General features: G+C 40.6%; 1 protein-coding gene across 2 annotated transcripts in view; it reads right to left on the reverse strand.

Moving 5' to 3' along the window:
- Positions 1-1,974: 1,974 nt before the first annotated feature.
- Positions 1,975-24,314, reverse strand: part of MND1 (meiotic nuclear divisions 1) — a 35,788-nt gene continuing 13,448 nt past the window's right edge. Inside the window, exons 5-9 of one of the 2 annotated variants that reach the window (XM_083631391.1) lie at positions 15,833-15,907; positions 14,934-15,048; positions 5,341-5,385; positions 3,681-3,805; positions 1,975-2,145 (exon numbers count right to left, since the gene is read on the reverse strand). In XM_083631391.1, the coding sequence (XP_083487517.1) occupies positions 3,699-3,805; positions 5,341-5,385; positions 14,934-15,048; positions 15,833-15,907 (342 nt within the window). In that variant the 3' untranslated portion in view covers positions 1,975-2,145; positions 3,681-3,698. Of the gene's footprint in view, positions 2,146-3,571; positions 3,806-5,340; positions 5,386-14,933; positions 15,049-15,832; positions 15,908-24,314 lie in introns of those variants that run through there. The other variant, XM_083631390.1, reaches the window with a different exon arrangement.

Here is a 24,314-nt window from a genome sequence, read left to right on the forward strand (position 1 = left end):
TCCCTTTGGCAAGATACGGCTGACAAACAGCTTACCGCATGTCAAGTTATAATTTGGTACATGGCCATCTGTAGCCAACCATCACCACCAGATGTTAAACAAGCAGCAAAAAGGCAAAACATCTGAGAGCTCCAAACAGAGGGCAGCTAAAAGCTGCATTTTTCTCACATCTGGCACTCATTTATATTTCCTGTTGGTTTTTGTCACAAAGAAGCTGAAAAAGTGGATTTTACAAGTTCATCTTAATACCCATACTTCCTTTCCTAGCATGACCAACTAGTAGTGAACTATATGCGCTTACCCTAGATAGCCATTTGGAAGAATAGTAACTATGCTTCTACATACTGTTCACAGGACATGGGATTCAGTTGTAAGTATTGTTAGTGGATAATCATGAACGACAGTCACCAGTTTTTTAAAATATTTTAAATTTACTGAAAAACCTGCATGTGGAATCAACATTATCTAAACAAAGGACAGGTGAATATATATTTTTGTGTATTAACTTTTTGACAAGCGAAATGATTCCCCAGTGATAATAATAATAATAATAATAATAATAATAATAATAATAATAATAATAATATAGCTATACCCCGCCCATCTGGCTGGGTTTCCCCAGCCACTTTGGGCAGCTTCCAACAAAATACTAAAAATACAATAAAACATCAAACATTTAAAACTTCCCTAAATATTCCACAACGGTGCAAGGACTTGATTTATGGATGCAAAAGCACTAATATTTGGATTAAAACGATATCAGAGTACCAATGAAATATCTCCCAATTAGCCCTGAAACTTCACATACACACACCCCTGCACAAGAACAGATCATGTTCTGTATGTCTATGCGTCTTAGTTTACTTTTCAAATTCAAACTTCAGGTAAATATCAATTTGACACATATCAATTTGACATTTATGCGGTTACACCTTAAGTTACACTTCACCTTTTGTTATTTAACGAACAGACCTGAGGATAATTTTGCTGCAACTTATTCATATGAAACCGAAAAAAGAACAAGGCAGTGCATAACTCAAAGAAAGATAACTATGAAAAGAGTTAAATAAACTGCTTGTAAAAAAAACCCCCACACCTGAACAATTAACAGGACTTTGAAAACACAAGAAATCAAGTTATAGCTTTAGAAGTTGTCCAAAGGACTTGAGTAAGACATGTAGACTTTCATGTTTAGGGCTGCTTTCACTTTTATCTCTCTCTTTTTAAAAATATAGTTAAGCACGATTGTACAATGAAATTTTAGCAGGAGGACTTATTATGGAGATACTCTAGTCCCTGCCCCCCTACATTTGTAGTTGCAAGAGTCAAACAGGAAAAAGCCTATGAGTAAGATAAAAACTGAAGATAGTGCAACCAAGCCACAACAGAGGAAACATATATATTCTTTACCAGCCTTTCTACAGTTCTGTTGCACAGAATTTTATAGTACCTTTAGCCTGGCTCCAACTGGAGGATTATGGTCTGTGTCTGTATATTGTTCTACGGATTATTTTTCTAAGTGGTGAGGCTGCAGTTTAGTTATAGTGTTTTGGTTAGATATGATTAATGTAATTAAAGACGCATCTAGCTTTGACCCTTTGACCATTTTGCTGGGTTTTGTAATTTTATGTTTTCAAGCAAGATACGAAATTGATAACAAGTTTCTTTGTAACTGCCAGGCTAGGGTTAGCATCTGCATCAAAATCAGGTGACTAGTTAGATTTTTTGAAAAGCACAGAACATATTGTTAACATTAAGTTGTGGGAAAGAATACAAAAAATAAATAGCTTCCAGGAAAAAAATGGTTTTGTTTTTGTGGTCAGAATGCATATTTTGAATTACTGCATTATTAAGGCTTCAGTGGAGTTAATATTGTACTATGTTTTGTTTACGTTTTGGATGTCTTTCATCTCCTTGCTCTTAAGGAAGCACATATATTACTAGCATTTATCATTTCACAAAGCACACTGCAAATCAAGAATCTGAATTGTTTATTTTTCACAATAACACAGAGCCAGATAAGTTACAGTTGGGTGACTGAAGCTGAAAGACATTTGACTGGTCCAAGGCCAAGGTAGATGGTCTATGGGAGAGATGAGACTTGTTGAGGGTTTTCAGGATTAGATGCCATTTTCTCAATAATAGCTAAAATATTGGCACGCAAAGATAGGTTTATTAAGAAAAAATACTGCAATTTTTTTTAACGAGAGAGATCCCTGATGGCTGATTGCCTTGTGGTGGTAGACTTCCCCCATTCATTCAGTCCGCTCTACATTTTGCCCTGTTGTTGCCACCATAAAGTCCACTGGGCTCATATCCTAGGGCTGCAAAGAGGGGACAATATTGGGAAATGTGCGTACACATCAGCACTTTGTCCACAGGCAGATGCCTGGGAGCTGTGTATGCACACGTCCAACCAGAACCTCTTTCCACACATCTAGCATGTGAAACCCAGCCAGCTTTGGCAGCAAAGTATCATCAATGGGAGAAATGCAGGGGGGCTGATCCAGATGAGGTGCAGGTAAAGGCAGCTGCCAGGTGACTTCAGTGCAGGTGGTGCTGTTTGCCGTGGGATTGTGAATGAATGAACGAATGAGAAGCAGGAACTTGAGGAAGATGCCACAGCTGTGTAGCAACTGTTTATTTCAAGTCTTGTAGAAAGGCCCTCAACGAGTAACACAATATTACAATGACTGAAACTGCAGTCATGGTGGGTGTGAGGATAATTTCCAGCACTTGTGCTATTTCGTACTATTGTCAGCGAACTGCGATTGCTGCATATTACTAATCTACTGCCTCTTCTGCTTATCCCAGGAAAATATTGTTAATGGCCACCCTGATCTCTGCCAAGTGGTCTTAGCACTCAATCAGGGTTTGGGTTCTCAAGCCCTTAGCAAAATGGGCAGAGTCTGATGTTTTCCTGATGACTTACCATTATCAAAGGCCTTTTTAAGCCTTTCGTTTCTACAACAACACAGCTCAATTCATGAATTTATGAGTTTGCTCAAATTCTAACCCTTCACTGAATGTAGAGATTATGGGGGGTCTGGTTCCGCCACCACAAATTTTAACAATATCTTCAGGATCATGTACAGCCCCATTATGCTTTTTATTTGGGTCTACCTGGTTTTTCAAAATTGCTCAGTGATCCTAGACCATAGCTTAGGAAAACTGACTAAACCATCAAGAGATTAACTGCATTGCCTATTCTTTGTGCAAATCTAGTGCACTGCATGGAATGAATACAGCTGTTCATTCATATCTTTCCCCAAAACTTGTAATTACAGATGTAATTTATTTCACTGCCTTATTTATTTCCAGCATAAAACACGGTTTCCAGTTTCTCTCTCTCACCCACGTTTTTGGCCTATACGTCGCAACACTTTCTGACATAATGCAGCTAGCAAAATGGACATTATAGCATTTACCTTAATAATAGACTTCATTATAATTAGCTCTCATTTTGCATTGCAGGAGGTTGGACTAGTTGACCCTTGGGGTCCCTTCCAAGTCTGCAATTCTATGATTCTATGAGATAAAATTACTGGGTCACAGAGTGAAAGCAAAAATATATTTTCAATGTATTTTCAGATTTTATTAACCAAAATACAAATAATGGTAAAAGAAAAAGAAACTTCGGAACGAAAACAAAATCTCTTGAACAATATTAAATTACTTGCCATTCTTACTAAACCTTTCTAATTGATGTAGTCAAAGTCTTCAGGAATGCCAAATGTTTTGTCAATTTTGCTCTCTTCAAATGCAAACTTCCGTTTGGCCCAAGATTTTGCTGCAAAGATATTATCTGTGGACAAAATAGGGGTGGGGAAAAAAATTTAAATAAGATGGGTTTTTGTTTTCAAGAAATAAAGTTTTTAGAATGGAGAGTTCCATTCCATAATTTCAATCATCAGGGATTTCTATTTTATTTTTTTAAAGAAGACCCACTGCCAGTGTGAAACAGCAGGGCCAGTCTACACATTACCATTCCGTGCCAAGGTCTTCCTCAAAGTGATTTTTCTGCCTTTCTGTTGCAACACCTAACACTGGCTACCATGAACTTGTCTGTATGTTACCCATAGAGATTCTTCACCAGTCTCAAACCTCCAACAGGACATCTGATGGGAGGAAACTCTCCACAACAGGAGTTTGTCAAGTGGTAACTGGTATCAGATCTTGCAACAGAACTGGAAAAATCACAAGGAAGGGGACCAGGGCACATTAGTAGTCAACACATATCCAGTTCTTAAAACAGCATTGCTTGCAAACACTTAAAGAGGAGCAACAGAGCAGCTCTACAAAAACAAAAAACAAAAAAGGAGATTTGTTATTTTTATCCTGCCCTTCAGCATTGCTGCTCTGAAGGTGGTTTTAAAAGGTCTATGAAAATAAACAAAGAGTTGATGGCTGCTAAACTTTCCTGGCAAGGACATTCCAAAAAGTGGAATGGCCATTCTCCAAGAGCCACCTGCCTAACTTCTGATGGTGAGGGCAGGGGGCAGCTGGAGAAGGGCTTTGGAAGATAATCATAAAAGAGAACTTTATGTGGGATAAGGCAATCCATCATATTTAATTATATTTTACACCTTCTGTGATGCATGTTCAGTAGATCAATTTAGTGAGTGGAATGTGCATGTTTTATTTTCTACTGGACTTCATCAGGGTGAAGAAGTGATGCAGCTGAATCCTAGACAAACATCAATTGCTTTAGACCTGATAACAAGGTGTCATGTGAAGCAGTTGCGAAGTGCAAAATTCCATTTATATGGTACTGTTGATCCCCATAAACATGGATATCTGGTGATAATGAATAAGAAGAGCTTGCTGTAATCTAAGATATGCTGTGGAAACAAATTTAAAAGGCACAATTGTGTCCTCCAGGCTCACCTGCATCAGTCTTTTACTGGCTGAAAGTCAAGCACTTTGCTAGTTTGCAGAGAAAGAAAGCCCCCCCCCCCCCCCCGTTATAGGCTGTGCAGAAATGAAATGCAAAGAACAAATTCTCCTACTGCGCACGTTATTTGCAGACTGGGTTTGCTTAACATATACAGTGATTTGAAACTGAACAAAAATGTTAATGATATGTGGCAATGACTCCGGCTGTTAAGAACACATGAAATAAATTTATAATGATGCATTCATGAGAAGTAGCATTCATGTGCAGTATTTTCCTGAGCAATGGCAAACACTATCAGTTAAATAATATTTTATGAATTGTATAGCAACTCTGGTAAGAGCTAACAAATTGCAAGTTTTGTGAATGATTGCTTCTTCTCTTGAGTTTATTTTTCCTCGAGGAAGGGACAGGGATGTTGCTAAGGAATGCAAATGCAGACACACCAGTCCATCTGTTGGCTGCTTCCTTAGCCACTTTATTTGCTTGACCTGGAAAAAAAACCAAGAAACAACAGGAAATCAATACCAGCAATTCCTACACATGTAATGCAACAGCCTTAAGGGGTTAAAATGGCATTTTAAAGTGGTTTTGTGAACGCACAACACAATTCTTATTTTGCAACAGCTTGAAAATATTTTACTTTTGAACTTATTATTCCACCAAACCTTCAAATAAGATTAACATACCGGTAACTATATCAAACTGAATCAGCATGTTAAATATGTGGTTTCTACAAGTATGGTAAAAAATGTCACGTAGCAACTTTGGAACTGCAATCTGCTATCATGCACCAGAAATGGCTCCGCACACAGGTTGGGAAAAATTGGGCTCAATAAGATTGGGATCTAACTGTTCACATCCCTCTTGCAGTTCTGTTGACCACATCCCCACCTGCTTGCTCAACTTGCTTTTAGGACCAAATATTTGTGGCCCTCAACACATCCTATTCCAGAATCATAACTTTTGTGGTGTATCATTAGAAATGTCTGCATCATCATCTCTCTTGATACAGCCAAATAAAATTATACGGTTGAAAAAAGGAAATCATTCACGTGGTTTTTCACTCTCTCTCTCACCACACATTCACACAAAAAGAAAACATGGACAAATTAGAGATTCTTTCATCTCCTGGTGAAATTTCTCTTTCTTTCTTTCTTTTTAAGTGATTGGAGTGACCTTGCTCATGGGCCACTTCACATGTTCTTTTCAATCACCTTCCTCACTCATGAGGGCAATTTATTCAAGTGACCAGCATTATATGGGAACCAGTCGCTATCAACATCAAGCCCTGCAACTTTCATAACGGAAGAACATGCTTCCTAGACTGAGGTTTATAAGTTCCATGCTGACACACTAGCCTGCTTGTGCAAACAGACAACTTGTGGAAGTAAGGCAAGCACTCCACGGAATGTATAAAACAGTAGCTTAAACGTGTACCCAAATAATCCTTTTAAAATAGTCTTAAGATCAGTCCACAAACACTGTGAAGCGGGATGGTGGTGGGGAACTGTATACAAAGCAAACAACTCTCTTTCAGATCTTTCAGCTTTTCCCCTCTGGAGTGTATACAGACGCAGACTCAGATTCCCATACTGAAAGCCTGAAAGAGCTGTCATGTTTCTCACACCCACACACACCCCTCTGTCTTGCCAGTGCTTGCCTATATTATTTATTGGCAGTGGTCAATGCACAGCCTACAGCTTGTCTCTAGGGACGCTGAGAAATTAAAGAAACATAAAATGTTTCATTGTTATGATGTTTGTACTGTAGGCAAGACTTACTCAACTTGCAAAATGAGCTGCCGTCAAACTCAAGACGAAGGCTAATGTACATTATCTGAGTCTAAGTACTGTTCTCGGTTCACAAGGTATTTGCATTTTTTATTTCTTAAAAAAACACAATGAAAAAATGGGCCTCTGCCCTTTTGTGTTTTCTGTGACATAGAAAGAGGAAGTTTAGATTATCTTTCTACATTTTTTAATTTAAATTTTTTAAAATAAATAAATAAATAAAATAAGCCCAATATAAAGAGCATAAGGAAATACTGATTCAGCAGGTCGAAAGCAACATAAGGTTGCACTCACCAGACTTGTTGTTTCAAAACATTGGTTTTGTTCCCAAACATTTTCTTTTAAATCAACTTTTTTTTTACCAACACTTGTTTTAAGTTTTCAGAGAGGGCATAAAATAAGTTTACTTTTTAATGATGCTGCAAAACATTAAAAAGTCTCCCAGTAGGCCTTTATTTTCAATGTGATTATTAGATAAGAAGGTGGTATGGTGTGGGTCCACAACTGAATCTGACGAAGAATATAATTATGCACTGCAACTGTCTTTAGGGACATGCGGCATCTACAAAGACAATACTTTACCCCAAGTATTTCACACGGAGGTTTTTGGTGCACCCCAAACTGTGCTTTAATAAGAAAAAATATTAAATGATTTCGTGACTCTCTAGTCTAAATAAGGTTCTAAGAGCCACTGGAGTTTTAACTATGTTTACCTAGTTGCTATCTTACAAGTTTGGAGACATGGGAAGTATCAAACCTTTTCACATGCTGCTGCCAAAACAGTGACATCTCTTTGTAGTCTTCACTCCCTATATTTTACACAAGCTCCCATAATTCTCTCCCCTACATGCACACCATTGTCTTATATGCATCACTTTTCTCCCTATGCCTGGAAGAACATTTTTCATTGCCAACAGCAGCTTTTTATTGTCCTTAAGCTCCATCCTGGTCTTGTCTGTAAGCCAGATGTGGCTAAGCTTTGGTCCTCCAAATATTGCTGGACTAGAACTCCTATCACCCACTAACTCAGGGATGCCCAAACTTTTTTCAAAGAGGGCCAGATTTGATGAAGTGAACATGCATGACAGCTGACCAGAGTTGCTGAGCTTTTTTTACAATTGAAGTTGCTGAGCTTTTTTTACAATTTTACCTCAAAGTTGCTGACGATTTAACCCCAGGACATATACTGCCACAGGGGTTGAATTAGGCCCCCGAAACGGACTTTGGACATGCTTGCACTAACTGAAGGGCAACATCTTGAGGGCCACAAGTTTCCCAACCCTGCCATAAGCTACAAACCAGGCAGAGAGCCTTCTCGGTAGTGGTGCCCACCTTGTAGAATGCCCTCCCATCAGATGTCAAGGAAATAAACAACTATCTGACTTCCAGAAGACATCGTAAAGCAGCCCTGTTTAGGGAAGTTTTTAATATTTGATCTTTTATCATATTTTTAATATTCTGTTGGGAGCCACCCAGAGTGGCTGGGGGAACCCAGCCAGATGGGCGGGGTATAGATAGATGGTAGATAGATAGATAGATAGATGATAGATGATAGATAGATAGATGATAGATACAACATTGCTACTACATTACTACTAACCCTGCCAGTAAAACATTATCTGTACTACTCCAAGGCACACCTGCAACTTCAGAGGAAAGTCTCGACTCAAAGAAAAGATTGTCTAAGGCACAGACGGAATCACTGCCTGCAAATGTGGACAGGGTGGAGTAGCAGACACCGAACTCAAGAGAGCCGGAATGGGGAACCTGTAGTCCCCCAAAAGCTGTTCGATAACACCTCCCACCATACTTAACCATGCTGGCTGGAGCTGATGGGAGATGGAATCCAATAAATAACATTTAAAGAGCCACAGGTCAGTCATCCCTGCATTAGAAACGGAGAGTACTTCTGTACAGGGCATTTCCAGGTTCACATCATTTGGTGGAGCTTAATGGGAAGTTGCTTGTAAATGGCCTTTTGCAAACTTAAGGGATGTAAATTCTGGGATTGGAGTGGGATAATTGCTGTGAGCAAAGCAGTAAGCATTTCGCAAGATCTAAGAACTGGATACCTTGGAGTAAGATAATGTCTCAAACTATTTGTAGAGTTGATATAAAAGATCAGAAGAAAATATTGGGGAAAGTTCAATAATCAATGGTTATAAACAATGATAGGACTCTTAATCCTCAGTAACCTTATTACCCCGCGTTGAGGATTTGGCAGCCTGGCTTTTTGCATAGTCCTACTAACAGCAAGCATCATTTGAATTTTCAGCAAGAAGTATCTGCAAACAATACTGGCCCTTTCATCTTTTAAGGCAACTTGACAAGATGTAAAATGAAACCTTTTAGAAAACAGGAACCTCAAGTTCTTGACCCTGAAAAAAGCATCAAGTATGTTCAGATAGAAAGAGTATCTAAATTTACAAAACAAGAAGTGGCTCGGCTCAGTGTAGGCTATCAGGTTTCAAATATCTACCAGCAAGCAGGATTTATGGATTTCTTTTAGCCAGCAATGGTGCAATCTCCTAGGAGACTTTCAAATTAGTTACTGTTAAAATAGCACATAGTAACTCACATTTTTACTCTGATATTCCTGAGTAATTACTTCAGCGACACTTGCAAAGGCTGGAATGACTGTATTCCAGCACCATTTGAAATCAGGGTGGAAGCTCTAAAATTGCAGCTGTACAGTTCTACTGAACCATGCTTTGCACTCAAATAGTGAGATGATTACAGTAAAATGCAAAGAATGTTCCGCAAATCATGAGAAACATAACCTACTCTACAGGCCATCACTAACTTCTGAAACAGAGAAATTACTACAGCAATTCTAGAGCAGAACATTTTTCACTTTCAGTTACTTATACATTCACTCAATATATGCCCACTTGACTGCTTCAATCTGAGGAACTGGCATTGTTACAGGTGCCACATAATACTTGTTCCACACTTGGAAGATTTTCTCTTTTTAGCTTGGCAGCACCTACACTTTGGAAAACTTTGCCTATTGACATCAGACAGGCACCTTGGCTCCACACTTTTTGGTGTCTACTAAAAAATAATAATTGTGCAGACAAACCTATCCAGGCAAGTAGAAGTTAGCATGTGTTTTAATTGTTTTTAGCATAAGCTTATTCAATTATATTCTGATTATTTAAGAATACATTTGTCTTTTATTGACAATTTCAGTGTGTGGCTTTTTTGGAAACTACTTTGATGTTCTATTTACAGTAATAAATTTTGTTAAATAAAAAATAAAGATGTAAAATGTGTTTCCTTGACAGCGTTCTTCAGATCCACTGAAATTATTGAACCTAAATTAGTCATATACATCAACTTAAACAGGTCCAACTTGGAGTACTTGGAGTCCAACACTGGCTACCACTCCCAAATAACGTGTGACAATACAAAACAACATGTGATAATAGCTGTACTACTACATCTCTGCTTTTTGGAGAGAGTTCTTTCATGACTCCACACACACTTGAGACATACTCTGCTTAAGAAGGAATCAACTTTCTATGCCAATCTGCAGTGAGGCTTCTTTGCACACATTTGGATAGTTACCACAGTACAGCACTTTCTAATCTGGGGTCTTAAGTGCCTACATTTTGTTTCTGCTATATATTATGCTACATACATCTTATATTACTCAAATGTGATGTTAACTCTATCCTTTTGGTAGCTGGGTGAAGCACCAATTTCTTAAATATCAAAGCTATGTTAAAATTAAGAAAGAAAAGAAATGACTAAATTCTGCATCAGGGTCAAATTCTGTTACAGGAAAAAGAAATATGCAGACCATGCCAATATATGCAAATATGTTTTGCATCATTCTACAACAGCATGAAAATAACAAACTGAAAAGACCTACTCTGACTGCTAACATGTCACTAAGCATGCACATAACTTTATCTTTACACAGGAAATAGGAACCTTTAAAAATAAAAACCACTATTTTTAGGATGTTAAATTCTTTGACAATACCAGGTGCGGTCATAAAACATGCAATGGTTAGATCAGGGATGAGGAACCTGTGGCCCTCCAGATGCTGTTGGACTCCAACCCCCATCATTCCTGACAAGACCAGGAAAGACCTTTCTTCCTGCCCTCTTCCATTTTGGGGATGACCAAGAGGCAAAGCCAACTTATGCTCTCTGTCCAGTTGTTCTGCTGTCCACACAACAGAAAAATCCGAGAGGCAGCTACGTGAAGACGACTGGGAACTGCTGTGGTGGGGGAGAGGCTCAAACTCTACAAACAGCAGATTTTCAGCCCATCTTCTAGTGCTGACTGTGGAGCTGAGTTATGAGCAAAAAGCTCTTTTATTTCAAGAGAGAGAAAGAAACCCCAAATAGGTCAATAGTGTGTGGGCAGTACAACTAAGCCTAGCGTATGGTTGTAGACAATGTATTTGTGTGGAGTTGACAGAAGTCTTTTGTTACACAGTCCTGACAAACCCTATCAGACGCTTTTGGGAGAGACAGTACTTCTGTACTGATGAGATTTGACAGTCTGACCTTTCCATAAGGGACATGGGATGCCTGCATTGATGGGACTTGACAGATTTCTTTTTTAAAAAAAATTTAAAAACAGTTCACAAAGATCTAATGCTTTAACAATGCAGCCCCACAAAGGCACAGCTAGCACAGTAGTCTTTAATATGCACTGTTCTTAAGTGTAAAGGCAGATGCGACATTGTTTTATGCACTTCCTTAGCTTTGCAGAAGGCCTCTCCAGATGTTGGGTCAAAGGAAATGCATAATTAATGTGCACAATGACATTTGTTCAAGGATTTAACTAAGACACAGTCGCAACAGAAATCCTCCAAAATTTGCATTGCACAAAAAGCTTTATCGCACTGCAGAAGCGGAAGCAGCCCTCACTCGAAAGGGCAGGTCAATTTACTCACATGCTGGATCAATGCAGGAGGTACATTTTAAATGGTCAACTCATGGACTTTGTGTCTGTCCAGAAGACCACACCATGGGTATTTTGTCTGTATCATACCATGCTGGCAGGAAGGATGTGTGTTATCAGCATTCCCTCCATTTCTGATGTTCATTTTCGAACCTCGATACTTATGTAGCCAAAACAGCGCCACCAACATGCAGCAGGGAGGCATCAGCATCCTCATGAGAATCGAGAGGTTTGCAAAAGTAAAAAATAAAATAAAATGTATTTTTAAAAACAGCTTTTGAAAAAAACAAAGCGAAGAGTGTGAAAGTGTATATGAGTAATCTCCAGGGTGGGGGCAGAAAGAGAATGCAGATAACTATCGCTCTTCAAATGGTGTGGCTTTCCTGCTCTGAGCAACCAGACTACTTTGAAGATGCAGATTCTATCGCCTGACAGCCAACCTGATCTGTATTTTCAAGGTCTTCCAGGTGTTCCCATTCAGGAACACCAGCTGCCTTTCTTTCTGATAAGGGGGAACTTTGAACCCCACCCCCCTGCAACAAGTTGTTGCTGGGCCCCATTTGTTTATTCAAACACAGAAGCATCTGTGTATAATCATTACCACCTTCCTGCTATGAGGAAATTTAAACCTCCAGACCAGGGTTTCCCAAACTGTGGGCCACAAGCTTCATTCAGGTGGTCCACAGCACGCCTGTGGATGTTGAAGATGGGAGATGGCACGTACATTGCCCTGAATATTCATATTGATTTCTAATTGTATTTCTATTGCTTCTTTTAGTTCTTATATTGTATTTCATTTGAATTCCGTGGAATTAACAATTGCTACAGCAGGCAGAAAAATTGTCATATGGTTCGCTAAGACCCTCAGCAATTTTCATGTGGTCCTCAGGGGAAAATGTTTGGGCTACTAATCTAAACAAGCAAAGGTAAAATAGGGATGGGCGGAAGTAAAGAAAGACAACAGTTGTGGAAAAAACAAAAAACAAAACTCTAACAAAATAATGGCAACTAGGGAATGCACCAAAGAGCAAATTCTTTTCTGAGATAGATGAACAAACACTGAATCTTGTGCTTTCCTATTCAGTAACTATTATTTGTCTCCTCTCCTTCTACCAAAGAACTGAAAGCAACATTTTATCTGTACCACTAGCCTGTAAGACAGGTTAGGCTGAAAGAAACTTCCCTAGGACTACCCAACAAGTTTAAGATATGAAATATCTTGTTTTTTAATCCAAATCTACTCTTCTACTAAATGTACCATATTGGTTCACACACATATTCAAGCAAAAAGTTCAAAATATATGTACACACTCACAGAGTCTGAACTGGTGGTGATTGACTAACAGGAAAGGGTCTACCCTTTCTACTAAACAGGAAAGGATCAATTAAGTAGGTCTACCAGCAGATACTTTGGCTACACAACAGAACTTTTCTGTTTTCTCTTTGGCCTTTGCCCCCAACCATAACCCTTATATCTGTTCTAGGGGTTCCTCCCAACCCTAAGGAGCAGATTTTTTTAAAAGTGACAACCCATCAGAAATATATTATATAAAGTTATAAAATTATTCAAGGAATTGAGTAAGTGGCAAGATAGAATTTTGTCACTCTCATTCATGATACTAACATTTGTGGACATCCAATAAAATTGATCAGCAACAGTCTCAGGAGGAAAAAAAATCAAAGTACTGTATTTTTTGCCCCATAAGACGCACTTCCCCCTCCTAAAAAGGGGAAATGTGTGTGCATCTTATGGAGCAAATGCAGGCGGGAGGCTCTGCTCGGCGCTCCCTTTAAAGAGCCACGTGGAGTGTGTGTGAGGCTCTTGCGGGCTTCTCCCTGAGGAGGGGGAAGGGCTGCCCTTCTCCCTCCTTGGGGAAAAACCCCCAAGAGCCGCACACACGCTCCACGCGTTCTTTAAAGGGAGCACGGTTCTTGGGGGAGCCTTCATCCCGCTGCCCGGGAGGCTGCACACGCCTATCCCATAAGCCAGGACAGCAAGAGGGATCGCTGCACGCGGCTCTGTCCCTTCCCCCACCTCCCGCAAAAGCCCCCAAGAGCCGCGCTCCCTTTAAAGAGCGTGCGACTCTTGCGGGAGGTGGGAGAAGGGACAGAGCATGCAGCTCTGTCCCTTTCCCCACCTCCCAGAAAAGCCCCCAAGAGCTGTGCTCCCTTTAAAGAGCCGTGTGGAGTGTATGCGCGGCTCTTGGAGGCTTTTCCCCGAGGAGGGAGAAGCGCAACCCGTCAGTGACAGGCTGCCCTTCTCCCTCCTTGGGGAAAAGCCTGCAAGCACCGCACACACGCTCCACGCGGCTCGTGAAAGGGAGTGCTGAGCAGAGCCTGGGATGAATACAGGCTCTGCTCGGCGCTCCCTTTAAATAATATTTTTTCCTCTGAAAACCAGGTGCGTCTTATGGTCTGGTGCGTCTTATGGGGCGAAGAATACGGTACTTCTTCACACAGCCCATAAGCAGTTCATGGCATTCACTGCCACAGAACGTGGCAATGACCACTAGCTTAGATAGCTTTCAAGGGGATTAAACAAAACGTATGGAATCTGCCAACAGTTGTTAGGAGAACATGCTGCGTGCCACTGAATATCAGCTGCTGGGGAGCAACAGTAGGAGAGGGACATTGTCTTCATACCCTGATTGTGAGCTTCTTAGAAGAATCTGGCTGGTCAATGTGGGAAACAAGATGCTGGACCAAATGAACTTTTGGTTTGATCCAGCAGGACATAATCTTATTTTCATTTCTATAGCACTTTCCCTTCCCTTCCCATGTCACAGTCCACTCATACTATGTCTACAATATTTATCACCCAGCTACATGTAAGTTATTTATCTAGATTACTCGTGGTGAGCCATTTTTAGTGGCCTGCCAACCTCTTTAAACAAGGCACTTCTTACCCTTTGAAAATCACCACATCTCACCTTGGTGTGGTGCCATTGTTAGGTCTTAGAGAGAAAACAGGAAGGAGTGCTGATAGGCAGCCACCAATATCACACTTATTTCCTAAACAACCCCCCTGCTCTGCTGAGTGTGCATGTGCATCTGCCTGCCTGGTGAGCATGTGTGGAAATGTGCAAGTGAGCATGTGCTGTCAGTCGCGGTCACCACTGGAGGGGTGGCCAACCCACAATGCAGAACTTGGGCTGAGAAAGGTTACCCACCCCTCATCTAGACATTAGTTTCCCTGCCATTGACAAGCTAACTGAGTTATTTAAAAGTTTTGCTAATGACTGAGGTTTCAGACGACACACCTGATATGTTCCAAAATTTCAGTTACTACACAGTGTGTTAAAATAACTCTAGACACAACTTACGGATTTCTTCAACAATATCCGGATCACATTCTTTGTATTTATCTATTTCTGCCTTTAATTGGTCTCTCTTCTGACGAAGGGCAGTAAGTTCCTTTATGAGTGCCGCACGTTCTGCCTGTGTTCAAAAATTAACCAGTATTCTTAAAAGGTGTCAATTACAACGAGAGTGTTTCACTCTACCCTCTTTGCTCTCTAAGGATGCAAGCACCAGATCTAGAGCTATGACACTGATTCAACAAACCAGACTTTATACATATTTGGGCTAAGTGGCATTGCCTGTAAAAAGTTCAAGCAGTTTTCAGTACAGTAAGGTCGTATCTTAAGTGTGATTAACTTGTGTGATTTCAGCCTTGCATGGCTGAAATCCCAGTGATTAACCGAATGCTAAGGTGGAAAACTTAAAAGCTCCTTTTGAGCTGGGTTTTCCCAGCACAGAAACAGCCTTCCAGATGGTCACACGGGGTGGGTCCAAGGCAGTGGTTCAGGTATACATGATTTTGCATATATGTGCCAACCCCTGAACCTAACTCCAACGTAAGACATCATTGTACTGTATTATACTGCTGCATTTGGCAGCAACGTTGAAATAGCATCTAATAACATCATAGTTGCGAAAATGTTCTGGTGCAGAAGTAGGCATGTCCCGCCCTGAACATTTAACTTTTATTTGCAAGTGCGGTAAGCCTTAGTAAGAAAAGCATTTTAAAAAAATAATAAGAACAATATAAGACTTCCCCCCCTTTCTTCCTATGCTTCTGCCCCCAATACACTACGAAGTTTTGCCTATGCCACCTGCTGCCACAAATGCATCCCAATTTAAAAAATAACATCCACCTTTAACACCCCAAAGCTTTCAGATTATGATTTATTGTGGATATTTCAAATTCAGTAAAACTTACAGTGTCTTGGCGCCCAATTTTTGATTTCTCAATGCTTTCTTGTAAGCTTTTTTTCTTTTGGCTATATTCTGAGAACTGAAGGGAGAGAAGAAACAGAAGTCAAAACAATTTATTTTTAGTAAAAACCTCTTCATCTTTATATTTGACTGTACCGTTACAATTTTTCAGCTTAAGAAATAACAGAGTAAGTCTGCTACAGGCCTAACCTTCAGTGATAAATCAAGATTCTGACCAAGACGTGACTATTTCATAAACTCTTTAACCTTGAAGCATTTTAAATAGCAAAATAGGGTACAGGGAACATGACCAACTTCTTTTTACACCCTCCTAAGGGAAACGGCAGGGATGTGGGTGGTGCTGTGGGTTAAACCACTGAGCCTAGGGCTTGCCGATCAGAAGGTCGGTGGTTCGAATCCCCACGACGGGGTGTGCTCCCGTTGCTCGGTCCCTGCTCCTGCCAACCTAGCAGTTCGAAAGCACGTCAAAGTGCAAGTAGATAAATAGGTACCGCTCCGGCGGGAAGGTAAACGGCGTTTCTGTGCACTGCTCTGGTTTGCCAGAAGCAGCTTAGTGATGCTGGCCACATGACCCGGAAGCTGTTCGCCGGCTCCCTCAGCCAATAAAGCGAGATGAGCGCCGCAACCCCAGAGTCGGTCATGACTGGACCTAATGGTCAGGGGTCCCTTTACCTTTAAGGGAAACGGCAGGGATATTAAATGGGTTAATTTGATGTACACCTAGTGTCAAGAAACAACACTAGATAATCCCAAATTCAAAACACCCATCCTAGAGCTTGAGGAGCGCTTCATTTCTTATAGATCACTTTCAGTATTTTGTCCAAGTTCTCACAAACAGCAGATGAGGAAGGAAATCTAATTCTGGACTGTAGCACTTCAGACCGCAAGTGCACCTTTAAGTTTCCAAGCATGCAACATCAAGTCTCTTGCCGTGGTGGCGGTGGGATACCCTCATCTGCTTCAGATCAAGTGGTGGATCACGTAAAGATTTGCCATCACAAATATCTTTTCAGGAGAACTCCAATATGGGGGGGGGGGGTTGCCTCTCCCACAATGTGAAATTTGCACATATAACCATTTATGGATATGATGGATCTGCTACACTGAAGCAACACATTTGTTCTGGGTGAAACAACAAAGATATCTACATATCAAAGGGGTACAACAACTGAATCACCAAGCTGAATACAACCCACCAGCCATGTACTGGGGCCAGTGAGCTTTTAAACTTCTTGCTATGGTATCTTCAAAACTGCATCAAGGTGGTTTATGAAACCACTGAAAGGTCGCCATAAACAGCTGGTGGGCGTCAAGCTGTGCAGGCCTTCTAGATACCATGCGAAAAAGACAGACGGGGTTTAATGAAATGAACAGCGACTATATTTATTATGAATTCAAGTAGAGTTCATGTGAATACACTTACACAGCTCTTTCCAACATTAAAAAAAAAGACTAGATGGGATTCCAATGCACGTTCATAGTTTATTAGCAGCTACTGTCAAAGAAGCACCATTGGCTAAGCAGTAACCTTACATGCTCCTAAGTTGCCCAGCAATTCAATTATCAACAAAATATAGTGCATATAATACTTATAATGCAGAGGCTATTGTGTTTCTAAGGTCTCAAGAAATCCTGCTTACATAGCACTTTTTCAGATTCATTCTTCCAGCACAAGACTAAGAACAGTTCACAACACATTATTCAAATGACATTACTAAGGTTCTCTTTTGTTGACTCACTGACAAGTACTTACAGCTCCCACTCGATCCACATTGCCTTTTATGGTGAAGCCTTTTTAAAAGGTGTCCTTCCATTGCAAAGATTTGCAGACCTCGTCTCCTGTTTTTTTTCCTAGTCAAATGCAGAAACTCAGATACCCGCTTTCTGGATTCCAAAACTTTAAAGCAGACTAACATGAAATCTTCCCTTAAACTTGTTTAACAACAACTCTGTTTAGTAGTACAGTGGTACCTTGGTTGTCGAACTTAATCCGTTCGACTCCTGGAACCGTTCAAAAACCAAGATGCGGCTTCCAATTGGCCGCAGGAGCTTCCTGCACTCAAGCGGAAGCCATGTTGGAAGTTCGGCTTCCAAAAAAACATTCGCAAACCAGAACACTTACTTCTGGGTTTGCGGCGTTTGGGAGCCGATTTGTTTGGGAGCCAAGAAGTTCAACAACCAAGGTACCACTGTAGTAGAAATGTTTCTACAAACCTCACTGCAGTGCTAAGAACACATATTAGAAGAAGAAAAAAGTTGTGATGAAATCAATGACCCTTTCTCCCAGATAGCCATGTTTACGATCATGGTGTTGCTCACGCAAATGCAAGCCCTAATCATAAAATATGCACTGGCTAGAATTCAAACCAATGTCCTTTAAGTGGAGCCACTGAAAAGTATTCCCTGCTATAATGACCTTTTAAAGCTGTAACACACTTAATATTTTATAGGCAGGAAAACAATGTAAATATGGCATAAGGATGTATTAAAACACACACAAACTGCAATGCTAAAGTAATCACAGCTGAATTCTGACCAGTGCTTTTTTCCTCCAGGGAGTACTCAAGGGTACACAGTACCGGCACTCCCCCCCCCCCAAAGTTAAAAGTGGTTAAAAGTGTGGCATTTATTATAACAACTTCATGGTGAGTACTGGCACTTTTTTTTCTAGAAGAAAAGCACTGGTTCTGACCACCATACAAATCCTATGTTCTTAGCCATTTATAATGGTTTGCACACCTGCTATCTAGAAAGGCATGCACACATGCATACACCATAGAAATAAAATTAAAAAACTGACTGTTATGCCATGAATCTGGCCACATCCTCAGGAACAGGGAAATGTTAGTAGCCTGGTTTACACATTAAATCTAAACCACAGATAAAGCAAACTGATTTAAAGTGAACACACAGGGAAACAAGCCAGAATCTGGTTTATCATGATGTCCAAACGTACTCCTAGTTTGTTTCTCTCCAAATAAACCATGAACGTCACCAAGGTTTGTTCTTGGCTTAATGTTTGTGGTTTGTTTGGGGGAAACAAACCACAAGCCCAGGTTCCAATGTCACAACAAGCCAGACTCTGGCTTGCGTCCTGGAATTCCAGCAGGAGCAGGGAAGGACACATGCAACAAGTCTTGGTGCAACCCGAATAACATCGAAGAGTGTTTCATTTTCATGTCCGCTGCTACTTTCCCTTTCCAGCAGACTCCACGACTTCAGTGTCAGTCAATATCCCTCACCCCATTGGCTTCTGTTTATGTTCTATCTAGCCAGCTAATGCATTCTGGAGAACTCAAAAGCTTGCACACTATTTGTAACATTTCGGTTGCCCTAATAATGGTAATGCCCTACTATGTATTCCAGAAAAGAACCTGGCTTCAGTATTTAAATGCTAGTTGGTAAATGTAATCTGGTTTTACAAGGAACTGTCTGGATCTATTGGGAAGAATTCAGGGCATTCAATTTCACCAGCACAAGGACTTTTGGCTGCAGAACAGAACCTTCCCCCTCTCTCCTCTTCTCCCCCCCCCCACTTAATCTGTTCTGTTTTTGGGGGTTCTCAAGCCTCTGGAGCAGATTATGGGAGGTTGCACATGGAGAGAGCAAAATAAAGGAAGTTCCTGTTGCATAAACAGAAATCCTTGTGGCAATGGAGCAAGTACACTGGATACCACCCGTAGTTCTGCAAGCAACTCTTAGACACCAGCTGCCCTCTACTTATAGCAAGCAGACAATAACATCCAGATTAATACACTGGATTTGATGAGCGGTTCTGTCATAACTGCAGTAATACTTTTGATTAACTATATAGCGATATTCTACAACTGATCATTTTATCAGTGCAGTGTATCTCTTATTTTCTTATTTAATTAATTCTGCTCATGGCAATATATATGCAATTGCAAAAAGTGTGTCTGTGTGTGTTTTGCTTTGCCAGTTAGAAACCTTACAGCTAGCAAACAAAAACTAATTAACTCAGGCAAAGTATTGCTTTTTATAGTAAGACAAAATTGGAACGGGAACATTTTTGTATATTGAAAAGGCAGAGCAAAGCCTCAGGGCCTCATAACTGAGCTCTCTGGCTTGGCCTGAGGGACAGATGGTTGGCTGTGGAATTCTACATACACCAATTCACTTTTAAAAGAGGCAGCAGAGAATAAAAAGGAGAGCTTTAACTGCATCTACCCAAAATATGCAACCATGTGTGATTTTGCATATCCATAATCCTCCCACATGCTTTACCTGGCACCAAATCCCATTTAGCATTTTGACGAGCTATTTTCTGTTCACTAGAGTTCCATAATCACCAGTCCATCTCCTCAGAAGTAAATCCAACTCAAGCTGCTATGGACTTACAACTGAAGACATTTTTGTTTCAACAACCTTTTTTTCAGCTGGATTGGGGGGGGGGGGGAGAATGTTGTTTTAAAACCTATTTCAGTTGTTTTTATTGTAAATCACCTTGAAATCTATATATGAAATGTGATTCATAAAATCATCATCATCACCATGAGGATGGCAGGCTAGTTCTTAAAACTATGCATTGGAGCAGAGGTCTAAGTCACAAGAGGTCTTAATGTTAGGAGCAAAGTGAAGAGGTGTAGAACCTAAGCAATAGATATTATGCTAGAGTTTTGTTAGGGGAAGTCACCCTTGTCTAGGATTATCAGTCGCTTGTACTCAATCTACCAAGCAACCTGGAATGCAGACTGTGAATGAATTAAGCAATGTCTTCTAGCTCATACTGACAGCTGCAAACATGATGGAATTCTGCAATCCTAACTCAAAATTGCCTATTCACAGTACAACTATTACAGAACAACTAAACAGAAAGGTTTCCTATACTCTTGGGCTTGCTGCTTTCAACATTCTAGACATTCTGGCCCAGTTTAAAGCCCCCCTTGGGAGTAAAAAAAGAGAAACAAGTCAGAGATTCCTCTATCTTGTATGTGAATTAGGCAAGCACCACGAACGCAAATGTTAGCTGCCCAGCTGTCATCTAGCTTGAGCTTCAGTTCCCATGTCCTCCTGTGCATCATCTTCTCTGTGTCTTTCACTGTTTGGCTGCAGTGCTCCTGATCTCCCCGTTTATGGTTCATTTTCCCACTGGTATACCTGCTTCTACTGAAAATGTACTTGCTACCCTGCACCCCAAACCTACAGCTAATCAGTTCACTCAAGGCTGTTCATGTGCTGGCTAGCCTCAGCACAGTCTGCTGTTAACTCCAAATGCCTAGGGGCAGCCCTCCTTTTCCACATACAAACTTTTTTTTTCTGGCAAAGCTCCTGTGCTTTGAGAACTACAATGCAGGCAGAAATCCCACAATTAAACCTGTTCCCAGCATGAAGAAGCTATGACTGGATAAACATGACCTGCAAAATGTATGCCTGCGATGCAAGTGTTAAAAGCACAGAAACAGTGCGAAATCAACAACTGACAATACATTTTGGCATCTGAGGTGAACCACAAAATGGTCTTAGAATTAAACCCCAAAGTATAATTCTAAGACCCAAACAGGGCATGATCGGGTCTGTAGGGGTGTTTTTTAATATATATATATATATATATATATATATATATATATATATATATATTTCTCTACTTTAATTTGGCTGTTGGCCAGCTATCTACACTGATTACAGTTTGTCGTCATTCAAAAGTAGAATAATCCTAGGTTTTGTCTGGTCTTGGGTGGAATTGTGTTGAAGTATCTCATCTGCCAAAGGCTCAGGAAGGATGATTTGAGCTTAGTCACTTTCAGTCTCAGTTTCCTGTAAACGAAAGTGATTGTAATGTTTCTGAATACTCTTGAGAAGAGAGGCAAGATAAAGGTCTGAAAAACACATTTGTAACAAAAGTTCCATGTAAATTAATTAAAATGGATGGATGTTGTTGTTTAGTCGTTTAGTCGTGTCCGATTCTTCGTGACCCCATGGACCAGAGCACACCAGGCACTCCTCTCTTCCACTGCCTCCCGCAGTTTGGTCAAACTCATGCTGGTAGCTTCGAGAACACTGTCCAACCATCTTGTCCTCTGTCGTCCCCTTCTTCTTGTGCCTTCAATCTTTCCCAACATCAGGGTCTTTTCCAGGGAGTCTTCTCTTTTCATGAGGTGGCCAAAGTATTGGAGCCTCAGCTTCACGATCTGTCCTTCCAGTGAGCACTCAGGGCTGATTTCCTTAAGAATGGATTGGTTTGATCTTCTTGCAGTCCATGGGACTCTCAAGAGTCTTCTCCAGCACCATAATTCAAAAGCATCAATTCTTCGGTGATCAGCCTTCTTTATGGTCCAGCTCTCACTTCCATATATCACTACTGGGAAAACCATAGCTTTGACTATACGGACCTTTGTCGGCAAGGTGATGTCTCTGCTTTATGGGTGGATAGGGTGCTATATTTCTAGAGTAAGGCTCACTAATTACCAGAAACACACAAATCAGGTGTTTTTGCTATTACCTTCCACATCACAGATGGCTTGATATAGGACATAATGCTCCAAAAATTGTGATTCTCCAGGAATATAGGGGGCCATTTCACTAAGTCAGAATGCATCCAGGTTTAGTCATACTGTTAAAAATTCCAAGGAGCAGAAAAAGTCTTGTTTTCCTGGTTGGGTGCAGATGAGTCAGACATCATTGCTGGCCCAAAATGTGCTGGGTGTGGTTCAGCAATTCCTCAAAGGCTAAAAAAACTGTAGGGTTTTATAACAGCAGTTGCTGAATGGGTGTCTTTGAATACTGACAGAACTTTCTTTTGAGGGGAGTAAATCTTCCCAGTCTATGTATAAAGCATGAATTTGGTTGCATGTGGATAAAAACACATTTTAGCACATGTATCTTCTAAACCAAAGGCAACACAGAAATTTGTTGGTATGCCAAGCAGAACATTAAGGCCCAATTCAAATGTGGGGAATTTTTATTTTATTTTATTTTGCATATTGTACAGTCCTTTTTGGACTGCCACTTCTGATTGCAAACTGCAAGATCACGTTTGAAAACTTCCTTATGAAAAGGATTCCCTGTTTGTTGAAAGCTTGCACATCAGGGCAAAACGAGGCCAAGGGAATCTCTGACCAGACACTTTGGGAGTTTAAATATTTCAGCCCCACGCCCCCAAACTCCTTTGAGCCAGTTTGAAACCTTCTCTGTAGTTTAGGTCCAGTTTGGTTTGCCAAGTCTGCAGCTCTCCTGGCTCTTTAGCCCACTAAATAGCATTTCCATATTTTCCTACATCCCAAGGCCTCGTGCACAGCAGCAGCATCTCATGTGCCTGAACCTCTGCAAAATGTACCTCCAAGGGCTCCTGGGTGTTTACTAGTGTTGTCAGGAATTCTGGTGCTTGGGATTTTGCACCAGTGTTCTAGGACAGCATAGAGACGATGTTGCAAGGCTCTTCCAAGCTCCTGTTTGGACTACTGAAATGCACTGCAGGTGGGACTACCTTTGAAGGCTGCTGACAAACTTCAATTATTTCAAAATAGAGCTTTGATTTTGCTAATTGGGACTGGAAAGTAAGAGTATTTTTCAACTTCACTACTCCCAATCCACTTCCAGGCCCAATTTAACGGACTAGCTTTGACCTTTAATGCTTTGGGGGAGGGCCATAGGTCAGTGATATTCACCAGCAACTTCAAGTAGGCCTGGGAATGTCTTCTGGATGAAATCGCAACATCAATACAAGGAACACTGATCTAGAGCAGGCATGTCCAACCAGTCGATCACTATCTTGGTTGATCGCGGGGCATCCCTGGTCGACTGTGTGATCCAGATCAATTGGCCAAAAAAAAGGTCAACAACTGTAGGAGTAGATCGCAGTCTCTTGGGAGTTAGACATACCTGATCTAGAGAGACTAATAGGTCTGATTCCGCATAAAGCAGCTGCCTGTGTGACAAAGGTACCTTAAAGATCACCTGTCTCCACCTAATCTTCTGTTTAGCGAAGTTTTTTAATGTTTGATGTTTTATCGCATTTTTAATATTCTGTTGGCAGCCGCCCAGAGTGGCTGGGGAAACCCAGCCAGATGGGTGGAGTATTATTATTATTATTATTATTATTATATTTTTACTGAGGTCCTTCTCCAGGTGCCATCAATGGATGACAATTGGTATAAGACACTTTTTAGTGGTGGTACTTTGAGTTTACTTTGTTGTCATTTCAGCACCAGGTAATTTTATTCCAGCCCAGGTTTCTATTTCCTGATTTTTTAAAAAATAATTTGTTTTACCAGAGCCCATTCCAAATTGACCTGTGAGAAGGAGGGTGATTTAAGCACGCCTGGTTATAGAAACTGGTTATCAACTAACATTTATTCTGATATCAATTTACTATGACAGCACACTTCAATAAAGACACAACCAGCATACTAGGTTGCTTGTTATGTCAACATGCATTGCTTTAAACTCTCACTCCTGCCTTTGTGACTCATACACAGCTGTCCCCACTCCTAAGAAAAGTTCCTTTT

Source organism: Podarcis filfolensis, assembly GCF_964270895.1.
Source record: "Podarcis filfolensis genome assembly, chromosome: 9".
Taxonomy (NCBI): Eukaryota; Metazoa; Chordata; class Lepidosauria; order Squamata; family Lacertidae; genus Podarcis; species Podarcis filfolensis.